This window comes from Pristis pectinata, chromosome 35, assembly GCF_009764475.1.
Source record: "Pristis pectinata isolate sPriPec2 chromosome 35, sPriPec2.1.pri, whole genome shotgun sequence".
Classification (NCBI taxonomy): domain Eukaryota; kingdom Metazoa; phylum Chordata; class Chondrichthyes; order Rhinopristiformes; family Pristidae; genus Pristis; species Pristis pectinata.
The window spans coordinates 11,036,435-11,055,546 of NC_067439.1; the positions used below are offsets into that span (position 1 = coordinate 11,036,435).

At 46.2% G+C, this 19,112-nt stretch overlaps 1 protein-coding gene across 2 annotated transcripts in view; it reads right to left on the minus strand.

Annotated features, from left to right (window-relative positions):
- Positions 1-6,124: 6,124 nt before the first annotated feature.
- The window catches only part of LOC127586230 (forkhead box protein A2-like), a 34,785-nt gene continuing 21,797 nt past the window's right edge, over positions 6,125-19,112 (minus strand). The window contains exons 2-3 of one of the 2 annotated variants that reach the window (XM_052044032.1): positions 9,480-10,613; positions 6,125-7,560 (exon numbers count right to left, since the gene is read on the minus strand). In XM_052044032.1, coding sequence (XP_051899992.1) covers positions 7,513-7,560; positions 9,480-10,613 — 1,182 coding nt within the window. In that variant the 3' untranslated portion in view covers positions 6,125-7,512. Of the gene's footprint in view, positions 10,614-19,112 lie in introns of both variants that reach the window. The other variant, XM_052044034.1, reaches the window with a different exon arrangement.

A 19,112-nucleotide genomic window follows, 5' to 3' on the forward strand; every position in this document is an offset into this window, starting at 1 on the left:
ATGGCTTTGTGAGGAGAAGATCTTGCCTCACAAGTCTGATAGGGTTCTTTGAGGAGGTGACCAGGAAGATTGATGAGTATAGTGCAGTGGATGCGGTCTACGTGTTTTTTAGTAAGGCATTTGACAAGGTTCCACGGTAGGCTTCTTCAGAAGGTCAAGAGGGCAAGGGATCCAGGGAGGCTTGGCTGTGTAGATTCAGAATTGGCTTGCCTGTAGAAAGCAGAGTGTTGTGGTGGAGGGAGTGCATTCGGATTGGAGGGCTGTGATTAGTGGTGTCCCACAAGGATCGGTTCTGGGACCTCTACTTTTTGTGATATTTATTAATGACTTGGATGAGGGGTTGGAAGGGTGGGTTAGCAAGTTTGCAGATGACACAAAGGTCTGTGGTGTTGTGGATAGTGTGGAGGGCTGTCGAAGCTTACAGAGGGATATTGATAGGATGAAGAGCTGGGCTGACAAGTGGCAGATGGAGTTCAATCCGGAGAAGTGTGAGGTGGTACACTTTGGAAGGACAAACTCCAAGGCGGAGTACAAGGTTAATGGCAGGATTCTGGGTAGTGTGGAGGAGTAGAGGGATCTGGGGGTTCATATCCACAGATCACTGAAATTTGCTTCACAGTTGGATAGGGTAGTTAAGAAAGCTTATGGGACGTTAGCTTTCATAAATCGTGGGATCGAGTTTAAGAGCCACGAGGTAATGATGCAGCTCTACAAAACTCTGGTTAGACCACTCTGTCCAGTTCTGTTCACTTCATTATAGGAAGGATGTGAAGGTGTTGGAAAGGGTGCAGAGGAGATTTACCAGGATGCTGCTTGGATTGGAGAGTATGGATTATGAGGAGAGACTAAGGGAGCTAGGGCTTTACTCTTTGGAGAGAAGGACGATGAGGGGAGACATGATAGAGGTATACAAAATATTGAGAGGAATAGAGAGAGTGGACAGCCAGTGCCTCTCTCCCAGGGCACCAATGCTCAAGACAAGAGGGCACGGCTTTAAAGTAATGGGTGGGAAGTTCAAGGGAGATATCAGAGGGAGGTTTTTCACCCAGAGAGTGGTTGGGGCATGGAATGCGCTGCCTGGGGCGGTGGTGGAGGCAGGTACATTGGTCAAGTTCAAGAGATTGTTAGATAAGCATATGTGGGAGGAAGGGGTTAGATAGTCATAGGTGTGGTTTGAAGATCGGCACAACATGGTGGGCCGAAGGGCCTGTATTGTGCCGTATTGTTCTATGGTTCTATAAAACAAATAAAAATCAAGAGCCAGCTAAGTATTTATTATCTTCTTGTTGCCATGCTTGGGGCTTCAAACCTGGGCCTCTCACTTACTCACCGTCCCCCATGTTCAGTAATCACCTTACTTAACAAAAACCTATCAATCTCAGATTAAAAATTAACAATTAACCCAGCATGAGTTAGCATTTGGGAGAGAGGGTTTCACATTTCTGTCAGCCACCAGCTGTGTTCACCAACTTCACTCCCTGTCCCAATTGTTAAACTTCCCACTAGTCCCAGACCTGTTCACACTTCTCTCTCTCTCTACCATCTTGGTTTCCCGCAACATCTTGAAAATTTCAATCACATCATGCCTTAACCTTCCAAACCCCAGGCGATGTGATTGTACAACCTCTCCTGATAATCGAGAAACAAAGAACTGCAGATGCTGGAATCTAGATGAAAGACACTACGATGCTGGAGGAACTCAGCAGGCCAGGCAGCATCCGTGGAGAAAAGCAGGTGATCAACTTTTTAGGTCAGAAGGGTTGTGTTTTTCATCTCTCCTGACAATTTAACCCTGGCATTCCAGGTGTCATTCTGTTAAACCTACACATGACTTCCTCGAAGGCCAATATCTCCTCCCTGAGGTGTGTGCCCGGGACTGCTTGCAGTGATTTGAGTGTGGTTTTGAAGCTTGGTTCTTTCTTTCTCAGATCTGCTGAAGGACCCCTCATCTGAAACATCAACTGTTTCTCTTTCCACAGTTGCTGTACAAACTCCACACACCTAAGATATATCTCTGTCATTACAGTGTTGAGAGATGGCTCCCTGAATATGCAACAGCCAGAATATTGACAAAACAGACCTGTCCTGACCAGCACATTAAGTGGCAGGGATATGTCTTTAACAATGTGTTAATACAGGAGATGGCCACCTAATGCCCTCCCTGATCTCATCCTGAGGTTTTCAATGAGCACCAATTAACATGAAAATTCATCTCTTGTCTTCCCCTGCGTAGCTTCAATGGGATGAAATCAGAATGTCCTACACCCAATCATTGGTTTCAATACCCTTAAAGTATCAGTTGAAGCTGAGCAACACAGAAAAAATGCTGGAGGAACTCAGCAGGTCAGGCAGCATCTATGGAGGGAAATAAACAGTCGACGTTTTGGGCCGAGACCCTTCATCAGGACTGGAGAGGAAGAGGACAGAAGCCGGAATAAAAAGATCAGGGGAGAGGGAGGAGCACACGCAGGCAGATGAGAGGTGAGTTCAGGTGAGAGGTGAGTCCAGGTGAGAGGTGAGAGGGGGAAGGTCGGTGGGTGGGGGAAGATGTAAGAAGCTGAGAGGTGATAGGTAGAAGAGCCAAAGGGCTAAAGAAGAAGGAATCCGGTAGGAGAGGGCAGTGGACCATGGAATAAAAGATGGGGGAGAGGAGATGGGCAGGTCATCAAGGCAGGGGAAGGGAGCCACAGGAATAAGGGAAGTTAAAGTTAAATTGTGAACAGGTTTTATTTCCTGAAGCCTGGTTCTCATTTTAATTAATATCTGCTATCCATAATTTCATAACTCCAGAATAAACCCTAAGATACTCGCTTCCATTTTTTGTTTTTTCCTTATCCTGCACACATAATTCTAGCCCGCTGGGCAAGTCCCACCACCTGACCTTCGACAACTCATTACACAGGCCCAGTAGCTTAATGTTCTGGTTTCCACATTAAACCCCTTCAACTCATCCTATCACAGACATTCCCTTTGTTCCACACATCCCTCCCCCATCTTCTCTCCTACTGAAAATCTGTTTGCATCTCTCTCCTTCCCAGTTCTGACAAACGCTCTTTGGTCTGAAACATTAACTGTTTCTCTTTCCAGCAGGTGGAAAGAGCTGCCTGACCTGCTGAGTTTTCCCAGCGTTCCCATTGTGTCAATTGATTTGTAGATGTTGAAACCTTTTAAGACCTCCTCTTTACCTCATTTAGAAAGTACTCTGATTTTAGATTGATAGTTGATGGTCTCACGTGTGCCTGGAATGTAATCAATTTGTCCCCCATCTGTTAGTATTTGTGTTCCAACGCTTAGCATCCGCACTGATATCTTTGTGTCATCAGCAAACTTGGATACGTAGCTTTCTGTGGACATGGTTACCAGCTTTGCAACACATAGCAAGCAAAGAATGCTTTCCCTCCCATCCACCTTATCTTTACTCCCACACCTATTTCCTTCTTATGCAATAGATTTTTGGGTTTCGGGGCCAGTGCAGGGATGGAGTGTTTATCTGGGCCAACGTCTGAATTTAGGATTTAGATACAACCAGTACAGGAAGTGGCGACAACCAACCGAGGCACTCAGGAGGTGGGTGGGAGACTCAGACCAAACTGCCTCGGTAGACATCCTCTTGATTCATTGCAAATGAAACGATTTAAAAGGTTTCTCTCTCTGGATATCTGAAGTTGTGGTTTCTTGCTGCAGGAGAGACTGAAGGGAGTGTCCGCGTGCTTAATTGCAGCATTTATGATTTTATCTGCTATGTTACCCTTTCCCAAGGCACAGCAGAAGGTCAACACACCCAAGTCAGCCAGATTCAGTTTTTCTTGAGGTCAGGACCAGGGATGAGGGACGTTGGTTGGGGAGAGGCTGGGGTTGTTCTCTTCAGAACAGGGGAGGTTTAAGGGGAGATTTAATTTGGCTGTTTAAAATTTACAACTGGTTTCCATGGAGGAATTGTTTCCAATGAGATTTAAGATACTTTGACAAAAGAGCTGGAGGGATAAAGGGAAGAATTTTATTTCTTGTGTGGAGATTTGTGCTCGGGAAGACATTGGCTGATAGGGTGGTGGATGCAGATCCAATGCTGACTTCCAAAAGAGGTCTTGAAGTGGAGCCAGCTGGAGGGCTAAATGGGCCACTCTTTCACAGAGCCAGCATCAGTAGAATGAGCCGAATGGCCCGCAGTGTACGACTTTGCAGTCAAAGCTCTGGAGATGTGCGGGACGAGGGGAAGTGAGGAGCATTGGCGCGAGCGCCACCAGTCAACAAGGGAGACTGGGCCCACCGACTGACCCGCGTGCGGTAAACCGACATGTATGGGGAAGGTCAATGACATGCCCCCGGGGGTTACACAAATGTGCATTTCACAAGGGCCCCAGCCGGTGAGACAATGGACACCTCAGTCAGTTCTGTGACTCACTGAGACTGATCCTGACATTTAACTTCTGCATTTTCACCGTGACATGCGCCCAATATCCTGGAAACAGTTTAATTATTAACTCGTAGATTTGATCAACAAACAGATCATGTTTCAATCAATCAAGAAAAAGCAGCATGCCTGACACACTGGACTAATGAGGGAGAATTAATATTTCTGTCCATCTCTCTCTAGCAACCATCTCTCTTCACTATAATTCTGACCATTTGTCCAACTGTGTCCTGTCAGTGGTGTCTTCAGCTTCTTACTGTCTCTCCTTAACTTACTGCCTTGTTGGCTGATGGTCTGTTATCTATCTGTAGTCCTGCACTCTCTATCCACCTGCCTCTCTATCCAACCATCTCTCTCCTGATTACCTCTCCATCTGACGCTCTCATTTCTCATTTGACAATCTCCCTTCTCTGACTGGAGTCACAAGAGACTGCAGGTGGAGGGATCTGGAGCAACACACAATCTGCTGGAGGAACTCAGCGGGTCGAGCAGCATCTGTGGGGGGAGAGGAATTGTCGACGTTTCAGGTGGAGACCCTGCACTGAGTGGAGAGAGGGGATGACCGGTATAAAGAGAAGGGGTGTGGTGGGGCAGGTGATTGGTGGACTGAGGAGGGGTGAAAGATGACGGGCAGGTTGTACGAGGTAGAGGACGGGAGGAGGCGGGGTTGGGAGACAGTGGCAGAGGTGGATGATAGATGGAAGCAGTCAAAGAGGAAATAGAGGCAGATGGAGCGAGGTGAGGAGAGGGGAGAGTTGAAGGTGGAGACAGCTGCTGAAGGGAGATGAGAACACAAAGGCTATTGGAATCTGACAGGTAAAGGAGGTGAGAATCTGAACAATTAGGGGTGAGGTGTACAGCAGATGGAACCACGACCAGGTGGGGAGGTAAGTAGCTGTGGAAGTCAGTGGGGTTACAGTAAGAGTCAGTGGATAGTTTGTCTCTTGAGATGGAGACAGGGAGATCGACAAAAGGGCAGGCACAGTAGTGCAGCGGTTAGCGTAACGCTATTACAGCACCAGTGACCCGGGTTCAATTCCGGCCGCTGTCTGTAAGGGGTTTGTACGTTCTCCCCGTGTCTGCGTGGGTTTCCCCCGGGTGCTCCGGTTTCCTCCCACATTCCAAAGACATACGGGTTAGGAAGTTGTGGGCATGCTATGTTGGCGCCGGAAGCGTGGCGACACTTGCGGGCTGCCCCCAGAACACTCTACGCAAAAGGTGCATTTCACTGTGTGTTTCGATGCACATGTGACTAATAAAGATCTTATCTTAGAAGTGGTTCACGTGAATTTGAGAGCAGGGTGGAAGTTAGTGCTGAAGGTGATAAAATTGATGAGTTCTGCACGGCTGCAGGAAGCAGCACCAATGCAGTCATCGAGGTATCGGAGAAACGTCCTTTCTCTAACTACCCCCCTTTGTCTCCTTCAACCTGTCTGCTCATTCCTCACCCTGACTTTCTCACCCACTGCGAATGTCTCCTCCCTCTGTTTCTCTCTCCAGTGTCTCTGCGTTGTCTCTCTGCCTGACCATTCTATCTGACTGTCTCGTTCCCAGTCTATCTCGCTCTCTGTCTGACTCTCTCATTCCCCGTATAATTCTTGTGGGTGAAAAGCACCTCATGACAATGAGTGAAAGGTTGTGGAATGAAAACAAGCAAATCAGACAGTAGTACTGAAAATAATTTCATTTTTTTAATATAATTGTCATGGCAAATTTAACATGGAGTCGGAAGCATCAGATGACCTGCCAGAGACAAGACTCTCCACTGATATTCTTCTTCATCCTCACTTGCTCGAAACAGGGAAGGGAACAAAACCCACTGGGGGACAGAGCAACGTTTCACCTCCTGTGGAGCACAGCTGGGCATGAGGCTGGAACGGTGGTGGCTTCCCTGTGGAGGCCATTCATCGCCAGACAACGGTCTGAGCTGGCAAACCCGGCAGTATCTGCCTGAGGACCGGGGCTGTAACCAGCGGTTTGTGGTGTGTGGGACACTGGGTCCAGGCACAGCATCTCCATTAGCAGGCCCCTGATAGTGCCTGTGGTCTGAGGCCTAGTCATAGTGGGCCCAGGTACAGCACCTACAAAACTAGGCCCAGTTACAGTACCTGTGGCGTTAGGTCTGGTTACAGCACCTGTGGTGTTAGGCCTGGTTACGGTACCGCAGTGCCAGGCCTGATCACATCTGGCTCTCACTTTAGACTCACATGCTGTTGGCTCCAGTTAAAGTGCGTGCGGCGTAGGGACTGGTCAGAGGGAGGTTGCTCTGATACTGCTTGGGTTTTTATTGTGGCCTCCTTTCCCCTCTCTCAATGTGTAATTAAATAAAACGTTCAACCAACTATTCTAAGATACATTAAAGATACAAAGAAAGAAAAACATTGCTAACACAAGCATGTTGAATACAGCAACTAATCTCAAGGACCCAGACCCATTCTGTAAAGATTTACAATATGCTTAATAAAATTAAATTCAATCTGTTTTACACATTTAGGCCGAAAGACAATATCTACATACACCTCACAAACCAATTACTAAAAGATACAAAATCCTGTCTATTCTACGTTCAAACTGCAGAGGTGATACCAACACGGTGGCCCTGCCCCTTCTCGTTCTCTTACAGCTGAAATGAATTTGAAAATATATGTGATTGGGTTGCTCACAACCACCCTCCATTCGCTGTCCAATCTCCCCCCCACCAGGCTCCCTCTCTGCCTGTCCTGAACTTCACCCGACTTTCGGTACAGTTCCAGAGATGCCGACTGTTGCCAGGATACAGTTCCTGAGGTGCTGCCTGTTTCCAGGATACAGTTCCTAAAATGCCGACTGTTGATAGAATACAGTTCCTGAGGTCCGACTGTTGCCAGGATACAGTTCCAGAGATGCTGACGGTTGCTGGGATACAGTTCCTGAGGTCCCGGCTTGTTGCCAGGATACAGTTTCAGAGATGCTGACGGTTGCTGGGATACAGTTCCTGAGGTCCCGACTGTTGCCAGGATACAGTTCCAGAGTTGCTGATGGTTGCTGGGATACAGTTCCTGAGGTCCCGGCTGTTGCCAGGATACAGTTCCAATGCTGCTTCCTGTTATTAGGGTACAGTTTCATTGTTGACTGTTCCTTGAGTGCTGTTCCAGAGGTACCTGCTGTGGCTGAGAAACAGTTTGACAATTGCCGGGGGTACAGTTCCAGAGAGGCAGCCTGTTACTGAGGTACAGTTGTAAAATATTACCAGGGTACATTTCCAGGAATATTGACTGTTGCCATGATACAGTCCCAGAGGTGCTGACCGAGACTCGGAGACGATTCCAGGGAAGTTAAATATTACCAGAATACACTTTGAGAAATATTGACTATTACTGGGATACAATTTCAGGGGTTACAGCTTCAGGGACATTCTTTGAAGCTGGGATACAGTTCAAGGGGTCCCAGGAATTTTATTCTTTGCTTGTTGGCGAACGGTTGTGTTATGTGTAACAATGGGGACAAATAAGCAGAACCCAAATAAATATTATTATAATGCATATAATATTATTAAAAACTGCGTGTCAGGCTGACTTTCACCTCCAAACCCAAAGCCAACAAAGCATCCTAACCAGTAACCCTCAACATCCACAGTACTCTGGGATGGAAAATTCCAGAGATTCTCAACCCTCCTCATCTTTAAGTTTAAATGGAAAATCCTTTATTCTGAAGTTATGTGCCCCGGTTCTGGATTCCCCAAGCTATCATTGCTGATTTATCTAAACAATATCTCCAGTGTGAGATCCAACCTCAGGAAATTCCTGCTGGTAGGATTAGGGGCAGTGGCCTTGATGGGGTGAGGAACACAATGGGATGGGAATATTGGACCTGTTGGATTCACTGAGCAATCTCCATTCAGGAGGAAGCTTACTCATTGGGGGGTCTGCCTGGAGCGGGTCGATTACAAGGTAATGAATTGGTGTTGGGGGTGGTGAGAGGGTGCCCTCACAGCTGAAGCACCCTCCAATCCACCCAAAGGTTCATAGAGAGCATCCCTCAACAATCGTTTCCCAGCCACAGTTTGGGGGAGGGGTCACCTGGGCCAGTACATCCTTCTTGAAGACACTTGAAGGTTTTCTTGCTGATAAATCCCAGGATTTATTGATATCTGAATCTCAGGAGCATTTTACTGGTTAGTCAAGGGTTATGGGGAACTGGGGCTCGGATGAGCTCTGAGCTTACTGATCAGCAGAGCAGGTTTGAGGACCTGTGTGGTCAACTCCCACCGCTACTTCTTGTATCATTTCCAAGTCAGTATTTGAGCAGTGGGAGGGACAGATCTTGTCAACGGCTCTTCCCAATCTGTTCCCAACCTTCCTCCCCAGAAGTGCACTCAGGAAGACAAGTCTGACCCCAATCTCACTACCGGGTTTGAAATCCCAATGTGTGTCAGCCAATCAAAAGGTGACCCCGCCGCAGAGATCCAGTCTCATGAACCATGCCTCTGGCATTCCAATCCCAAGGATCCTTCTCCTGGGGATTGTGCCTTTGAGGATCTGCCCTAAGTCAGGGATCCTGCCTCAAAGTTGCCGTCCTGTAAATTCAGGAATGGGAATCCTGTTGTATGGACCCGCTCCCTTCCATCAGTGGGAGAGTCACAAACAAGGGGACCTGGTTACAAGGGCTGGACATTTAAGACTGTGGTGTGTAGAAATTTCTTCTCTCTGCAGATGGTGAATCTCTGGAATTCTCTGCCCGAGTGTAATGGAGGCAAAGCATTTAAGGTGGAGACAGATGAATATTATGAAGTTCAGGGAATTGAGGGTTATGGGGAACTGAAACACAGGAGTTGAGAGCGGGAGATCAACCATGAGCCTATTGAATAACAGGGACAGGATTGAGGGGCCGAGTGGCCTCCTCCCATTTTCTTGTGTTCTTGTCAGGGAGGGATGGGTGGAGGGACGGTGGCGTTAGTGACTCCCTGGTGAACAGAAAGCGGGTAAAGAGTTCTAGAGGTTTAGTACAGGGAATGGATGGCACTTCCAGGCTCTGGGCCATGTGCAAGCTGCCATTATGATGTGTTGAGGACAGACCTGTTGTACATCACCTGATAATAGGAACCGGAGTCGTTGATTGGACCGGGAGTTTCGAAGCCGGTCTTGCCCAACAGCGAGTTGTACGTGTTACTGTAGTGAAGAGGCTGCTCGTAGAGCTTCAGGTCCATCTTGTGGGACTGTTCAGAGGACATCAGGTTAGTGATTGAGAAGGGGTGGTTGAAGCTGTAGTGAGGGTCCATCTTCAGCTCACTCTGGAGGTCGGGCAGGTGCTGCATGGAGGGTGACAGGAGGGGGTGGCTCATGGTTTGGGGCAAGGAGGCTGGAGAGTTTGCACCCGCCGAGTTTGTGTTCTCCACCCGTTGGCACCGCAGCTCGGTCAGAGTCCTCTGCTCTTCCGATCCCGGGGAGGTGTCCGATTGACTGGATTCAGCGTCCTCCGAGCTGGGACTTGGGGTCTTGCCGTCTTGCCCTCCCTCCAGCCCCTTGGAACCCGGCTCGAGACCCGGGCGAGAAGCGAGCTTCTCCTTCTGACACTTGAAGCGCTTCTGACGGCGCAGGTAGCAGCCGTTCTCGAACATGTTGCCCGAATCCGGGTGCAGGGCCCAGTAGGAGCCCTTCCCCGGCTTATCCGGAGAGCGGGGCACTTTGACAAAGCAGTCATTGAAGGAGAGCGAGTGGCGGATGGAATTTTGCCACCGCTGCTGGTTGTCCCTGTAGTATGGGAAGAGGTCCATAATCCACTGATAGATCTCGTTGAGGGTCAGCATCTTGCTGGGGGCTTGTTGAATGGCCATGGTGATCAGAGAGATGTAGGAGTAGGGAGGCTTGGCATGACTGAAATTCCTCCTGTAGGGCTTGGCTTCTTTACCCCTGCTCAACCCTGGAGAGTATGCCAAGGAGGCCAGAGGCTGGTTCACGGTCTGGTAAGGGGAGACTGAGTTGATGGGGGCAGTCTGCCCTCCAGGAGGCCCGACGCCCGGGCTGATGGAGCTCTGCACCGACGAGAGCCCGTTGGTTATCGGGCTGACTGTGGACGGCAGGACCGAGAGCGGGGGGCTCAGGTTGGTGTAGGACATGTTGAGTGAGGCAGGTGACAGGTTCCCAACCGACCCCATGGAGTTCATGCTCATGTAACTGTTCATTGAGCCCAGGCCGGGATTCACGTTGCTCGCCGCAGGGTAGATCTTTGGGAAGAAACAGAGATTCCAGTTAAATGCAAGTGAAACACGGGGGTTTTGTGCAGTGAAGTCTCTGCAACACCTTCCACAATCCCATGAGCTCGCATCTCGACAGAAATCACTTGGAGATGTGCTTCCTACTGACATGCGATAACCAGTTTGCACTCAGCAGGCTCCCATGTACAGAAGGAAATAAGAGCAGGATAGTAGACCACTCGGCCCCTCTATCCTGCCCCGCCATCCAATATGATCATGGCTGATCTATGCTGGCCTCAACTCCTCTTCTGTGCCAGTTCCCCATCACCTCAATTCCTCCATTTTTCCAATATTTATCTATCTCCACCTTAAATATATCTAATGATCTGACCTCCACCCCCTGCGGGGGCAGGGAATTCCAGAGATTCACTCTCCTCTGAGGGAAGAACTTTCGACCTATCTCAGTTTTCAACAACTGCCCCCTTATCTTGAAACTATGTCCCCCTTTTTCAAGACTCTCCCTCTGGTGAAAACATCTCAACATCTACCCTGTCAAGCTTCCTCGGGATCTTACACATTTGAATAAGGTCATCCCCTAATTCTTCTAAACTCCAAAGAATGCAGATTCTTCTCTTGATAGGACAATGATGATATGTGATGCAGCACTCTGACGGTTCGCAGATAGTTCCTTTCAATCAAAAACTTGGTGTGAGGGGGCAGAGATCTCCTGGGCTTGTGGACCAGGTAGAATTCTCCTGCTCTTCTTCTGAGCCACGGGACCTTCTTTATATCTACCCAAAGGGCAGAACATAGGCCTAGATAGCGTGCTCAAGCCTGCAGAGTGGGTCAGAAACCCACTGCCTTCTTTCTAGGAGTCTCACCAGACCAAGTCAGGCAAGTACGTACTGCGGTTCTTAGAGTGAAGGCAGTAGATGGCTCTAGTTGATCGGGATGTCTACAGAGGAAGGGTTGGACGGGCTGGGGTTGGATCCCCGGGTGTTTAGAAGACTGAGAGGGGACTTGATTGGAACATAAGATCCTTAGGGCACTTGGCAGGATGGATGTGGAGAGGGTGTTTCCTTTTCTGGGAAAACTTGGTGTGTCTGTTTAAAAGCAAAGAGTCACCCAGTTGTGGAAGAGACGAGATGCTCTTTTTTTCACAGAATCATAGAAAAATACAGCCCAGAAACAGGGCCTTACAGCCCACCGCATCCATGCTGAATGTGTTGATTACCTAGGCTAACCCCACTTGCCCACATTAGGCCGCTATCCCTCTGCACCCTTCCTATCCAGTACCTGTCCAAACACCTTTTAAATGTTGTAATTGTATCTGCCTCCACCACCCCCTCTGGCAGCTTGTTCCAGGTATTCACCTCCCTCTGTGTCAAAAACTTGCCCCTCAGATCTCCATTAAATTTCTCCCCTCTCACCTTAAACCTGTGCCCTCTAGTTTTAGACTCCCCGGCCCCAGGAAAAAGATTTTAATTATCTATCTTATCACTGCCCTTCAGAATCTTGTAAACCTCTGTAGGGTCATCCCTCAGCTTCCTATGTTCCAGTGAGAATAAACCCCTGCAATCTCTCCTCATCTGCCATAATCTTGTGCTTGTGCTATCTCAGGTTTACAGTCATTCCTAACACCTGTTGGTGCTATAAATGCAGAGGGTGTGTTGCAATGATTACTGCATGTCAACACATGCAATAAATATTGCAATAATGTTGCAGTAATCATGGCTGAGTCATGAATGAATATTTCAGTGATCATTGCAGTAAAGCTCCACACATCTTGAACAATGAAGATAAAATGACTGTTTAACCTGCCAACAGTATATTGAACCACACCAAACCCTGTTTAAGGTATCAAATACTCCTGTTTGTTGGATCAGGCCATGCAACAAACTGTTTAGTCCAACTGATGTCTTTCAGTTTTAGTTATTACGTTAAAGGCGCAAACTGATCCAGTTTGAGATTCCTTAATCCCTACTGACATTAACATATCAGTTCCCATGGAGAGAATAATCAACCCATCTGGATATTCCATTGTTCCCATCCACCAACAGTACAAATCTGCAGCCTGCCTCCTGGTTTGGGAGGTGTGGAGGTGTCAACAGAAGCAAACAGGTACACACTAATAGAAATAAACACAAAGGTTACTCACAGAGACATCCAATTATCAGTACACCACAATATAAACCAATATAGTGACTCATTGATGTTAATGTGTAGAGGCTGGTTTCCTGATGAGGTCCAGCTCCATGTGCTGGGCTGGGCTGGGTTGGGTTGGGTTGGGCTGGACTGATGGAATGTTTGGGCTTGGGTAGGGTAGGGCTGTGCTGTGCCAGCCTGACCCAGTACCTTACCCAGGTCAGGATGATTTACTCAGTCTTCCCGCACGTGTCCTCTGCTCCAGATCAACGTCTGTGCAGCAGAGTGAGTGTATTCTGTAAATGCCTCCAGTTCAGCTCAAGTGTGGACACAGAATATGTGTTTGGGTGGGATTTAATATCTGAGCATATCTCTGGTTATGCACACTATCAAGCCAGTTTTATACACACACACGCTGGCACACCACACCTATCACCAAGCTAAGACTGACAGAAGCCTACACAGGTAGACACTGATACAGGCGTTCTCAGTGACGTGATAGTCTGTGGGATTGAGTTGCCTGTCATTCATTCTCAAAGTTTGTCAAAGAGTCTTACAGCACAGAAACAGGACCTTTGGCCCATCTTGTCCATGCTGCTCATCAAGTACCTATCTGAACTAATCCTGTTTACCAGCACTTGGTCCATAACTTTCCTAGTCTAGACACTTGAATGCTGTGAGAGTCTCTGCCTCCAGCACTCACTCAGACATCCACGCACACTTGGCCAAAGGTGGAAGGCCAAGAGGAACAGGAGGTCAGATGCACCAACCTCTCCCCTCAGTTGTTACAATCAGTGAGCCCAGTAGTGGTGCGGAGACTGTGGAGGAGAGAGGCTGCATACAATGGGGTTGCTAACACAGTGTCTGGGTTATGTTGTTTTATTTCAATATTTTAAATTATCTGTTACTATAATAAAGTTTAAGTATTTTAATTATCTGTTACTGAAGTTTTTAAAACTAAATTTGCCTTTTTATGTTTAAAAAATTAAATCCATTTCAACAATTTTTTTAAATATTCTTTATCAGAAACATTTTCTTTAAAAAAATTCAAAAGCCCCAGACAGCTGGAAGCTGTTAGATGATAGAACATTTACAACGGCACATGAGTACTGATGATATTTGCACATTGTTTCACATAAGTTGTAATGATACTTGCGTGCTGTGTTGTATAAGTACGAGCAAACTCGTCACTTGGAGCCTGCTTTGCCTCTCTGGAGTGAGGGTACACACATCTGGCTTCCACCTCCTGCAATGGCTAAACTGGGGAGGATTGACAGTGATTCCAGGAGGTCCAGTTCAACCCGTCCCACAAGTGCCAAGAAATAAGCCATGGGTACTGGCGGAAGAGCAAGCTGATGGCAATGTTCACAACAAATGATCTTAAGACGCACACTGACACCTCATAAACACACAGCCTAATTGATAGAACTCATATGGCAACACAGTGCTAATAATTCATACAGCGCAGCGACTGTTAAAATTCAGAGAAGCATATTGCTACACAGCTGCTCTGTACCATCAACAGGAATAATGTCACAAAGACCCAGATTTTGTGGGGAACTTTTGGCTGTTGTCTGCGCAACTCTCAGTAACTGCAGGAGTACCGTTCAGGGGCCGCCTGTTGCTCCGGTACAGTTCACGAAGTGGAACCAAGCGACAGAACGGAAGTCAAGGCAATTCCCCAGCTCCTGGGCAAGGAGATCTGCTAAACAAACCGGGCCAGATTTAATGGGTGCAGATACAGAGTTGCTATTCACTCCAATGGAGAATAGCAGCTGCTGAGGATAAAGTGAAGTTTCACATCATTTACGTTCACGGTTTTAGTTTGTTTATTTTTCTTCTGACTGGGTTCTAACGTTGCCTGTGTGGTTTGGTGATTCCAATTATTTTTGAAGAAAATCATATTTTAATTTTGTTAATAGTTGCAATATTTTTAATAGTCTTGGAATGATGCCCAACATCAGAGAAATTCTTCGGTACATCATTTTGACAGGTTTAAGTGACGGTGAGGGGTTTGTTCGACAGATTGCCTGCACTTTAGTGGGTCTTGTTCTGCATCTCACCCAACCCCACAATGGGACGGTATTTAAATGCAAATTTCATAGAAGGGGCGGCGTCTAAACACTGACTCCAACATCCAGGCCCGTGAGAGAGACAAACTCACTGACACACTGACGTGCATGGATACAGCGACACAATGAAGGAGCTGTGTAAACATTCACACAGAGACAAACACAGTGACAGAGAAGGCACAAGAGACTGCAGATGCTGGAATCTGGAGCAACAAACAATCTGCTGGAGGGACTCAGCGGGTCGAGCAGCATCTGTGGGGGGGAGAGGAATTTTCCTTTCCACTCGCCTGTCCACTCTCAGCCCTGATGCCAGGTTTTGACCTGAAATGTCCACAGTTTCCTTCTTCCCACAGATGCTACTCGACCCGCTGAGTTCCTCCAGCAGATTGTTACAGTGACACCCTGATGTAAAAATATAAACTATAACCCAGTAATTAGCTCCAGGTTATAATGAAAATAGCAGGACACCAATTTTACTGTTACCACATACACACAGACTAATAGTAATAACATTGAAACAGAGCGACAATCTATTAGTGACGGCATCAGTACCTTACAGGCTGCCACTAATGGGGATTAAATTCCATGCACTACCATGGACTTTTGAGTGTGTCTTTTTTAATGTCCTGTTTTTGCACAGTCTTCTCTTTCTCTCTCTTCACTGTCTTGTAAAATTTATGTATAATTTATAGTCTGTGTGTTGTCTGTACCTACGTGCCTGTGATGCCGCTGCAAGTTTTTCATTGTACCTGTGCCTCACCGTACTTGTGCACATGGCAATAAACTCTGACTTGAAGCACAAACAGTGTTATTTGCACATATATTATACAAGTACTAAAGACTTTCAGTACCATAGTGACGTATTATATTATTGATAACACACACACACACACACACACACACACACACACACACACACACACAGAAACACATGAATAATGATATTTGCACAAACAGAACCACATAAATGGCAAAGATAATGACACACAGTATCCCGTAAACACACACATCCAGTGACACATTAATAGGAATGATATGAACACAGAACGATGACCTTTTGCCGATGATTTAGTACATACACAGCAGCACACTAAGAGTAATGTTCCATTTAGACACTATTGGGAATGGCATTCACAAAGATATTAATAATCATAATACACAGCAAGATGTTAATTGAAATAATATTAGCACACGCAAGATGACACATTAAAGGAATAACAGGAACACATGCACAGTGACAATAGCACACAGAGTGACATACTCAAAGTAACGATAAAAACTCACACAGTGACACTCAAATATTAACACTGGAACACACATTGTGACATGCTATATATGAATGATATCAGCACACACTGAGAGATACAGTGTTACTAATGTTATTAGTATGTACAAAGTGATACACTAATGGTGATGATATTGGAACACAGCAACAATCTAACAGTGATGGCGTTAGTACGTTGCCAGGTGACAGTAACAGCAGTGGCAATAGCACACAGTGACATTCTAATAGCAATGATATTGGCACCTACACATTGACACACAACTAGTAATGATATTAGAACACAGTGAATTGCATAGTAAAAGCAATATGTTAGCATGCACAGTAATCCGAATCACACACACAGATATATTAATAGTTACAATGCACAGAAGAACACTGCAATTGTTCTATCAATATCACACACACACAGTGAGGCACTCAAAGTGACAACACTAGCACATGTGTAGATATTGTCACTATACGCCAATAGAATTGGTTATCTTCTTCACAGGCTGAGGGTACTTGCTTCCATTTCTCTGGGTGCTGAGATAGCGAGGGTCCTATGTGGGATCTGTACACTCCTCCCCAGCTGGGTCAAGTGGTAGATTATTGCTTGCTCCTTCTGCTTTGCCTCCACGTGGACATGTCAGAGAGTCAAAGGCTTGGTCCCTTCCCGTATGATTCTCTGATCATTTGAGCAGTGACAGGGGTTCCGGTGAGTCAATGACAACAACTCACCTACTCAAGGAGGCTGTGAGGATGCCTTCAAATTGATACAGTACGTACCTAGTGACACACTACCGTTAGTGATTGGAGCATGCACACAGAAATGACCTCAGAACTCACACCATGATACGTAATCATAACCCTATCAGCACGCACACGCGCGCACGCACACACACACACACACACACACACACACACACACACACACACACACAAAGTGACACAATATAAAGCATTCGCACAGTAACATACTAATTGGCTAACGGTATCACTAACAGTAATGATATAAGCACACACATTCTCACACGAATAGCAATGTTATTAGGAGACACAGCAATTCATCAATATTAATAATATTATCACACACAGAGGAACACTCTAATAGTCATCATGCCAGCACACAAACCATGACAGATTATATTCACACATAGTGGCACACTAATGGAAATGACTTGAGTGCTCACAGCTGCTCTGAGTGTGATGATATGTTTACTACAGTAATCATACCATCACACTCAGAGAGACACATTAATAGTAATGACCTTAGCACGTTCACAATGAAACACTTTTAGGAATAACATTATCACAAACAGGATGGTGCATTAATAGTAACGATATCACACACAGTGACATGCTTCTGGTAATGGTATTCGTGCACATGGTGAAACACTGAGAATAATATTAACATATCATATTAAGGCAGAGATTGATCAGTATCTGAGTAGCCAGGGCATCAAAGGTTACGGTGAGAAGGTGGGGGAGTGGGGCTAAATGGGAGAATGGATCAGCTCCTGATAGAATGGCAGAGCAGACTCGATGGGCCGAATTCTGCTCCTTTGTCTTCTGGTCTTATATACTAATAATGTTTGCACACATTCATTGTCATGCTGATTGTAAATGGCACTTACAAAGTAACAAACTAACAGTAATGATATTAGCACCAACATAATCCTGAAAAATATAGGAAATAAAGCAGAAATAGTAATGATGTTACTGCACACAAGGTGATACACTAATAGTATTTTACCAGCACACACAATGCCTGTATATTAATGATCTTAGCATCCATTTTGTGACAAACCAACAGCAATTACATTACGTGCTCCACTTATAGTGGTTACATTAGCAGACACGGTGCCACACAGCAAAATTAGAGAAGTACACACATAGAGGAACATGTACATATATTAATCATATTAGCACATGCACGGTGACTCACCAGTATATTAGCAGACGCACAGCGAATGACATTATCACAAATATCACGGTCTGTTAATGGTAACGATCTTAGTGCACACAGTGACACATTAGTAAAATGGTATCAGCATACAGTCAAAAATGAATATTAGCACACACACAGTGATACTCTAATTGTAATGATACACACACACTTGTAACAGTAATGCTATTAGTACAATGATATCAGTGGCAGAGTACTAGTAATCATATTCGCACACATACATTGCCACACCAAAAGTAATGATAGCAGCACACATATTGTCAGATTAATAATTATATTAGTGCACACACACATACACGCACACACAAAATGACACAAATAATGACACAAACCTGGGACTCAACACCTCCCTTTGCATCTGGTTCCTTGGCTTCCTAACCAACAGACCGCAATCAGTGAGGATAGGCAGCAATACCTCTGGCACGATTATTCTCAACATCGGTGCCCCACAAGGCTGCGTCCTCAGCCCCTTACTCTACTCCTTATAGACTCACAACTGCGTGGCCAGATTCTGATCTAACTCCATCTGCAAGTTTGCAGATGATACCACCACAGTGGGCTGATTCACAAATAACGATAAGTCGGAGTACAGGAAGGAGGTAGAGAGCCTAGTGACGTGGTGTCATGACAACAACCTTTCCCTCAATGTCAGCAAAACAAAAGAGCTGGTCATTGACTTCAGAAAGGGGGTCAGTGCACATACATCTGTCTACATCAACGGTGCTGAGGTCAAGAGGGTTGAGAGTTTCAAGTTCCTAGGAGTGAACATCACCAACAGCCTGTCCTGGTCCAACTACATAGACGCCACAGCCAAGAAAGCTCACCAGTGCTTCTACTTCCTCGGGAGGCTAAAGAAATTTGACATGTTTCTTTTGAGCTTCACCAATTTTTATCGATGAACCATAGAAAGCATCCAATCAGGATGCATCACGGCTTGGTATGGCAACTGCTCTGCCCATGACAGCAAGAAACTGCAGAGAGTTGTGGACACAGCTCAGCACATCACGGAAACCAGCCTCCCCTCCATGGACTCTGTCTATACTTCTCGCTGCCTTGGTAAAGCAGCCAGCATAATCAAATAC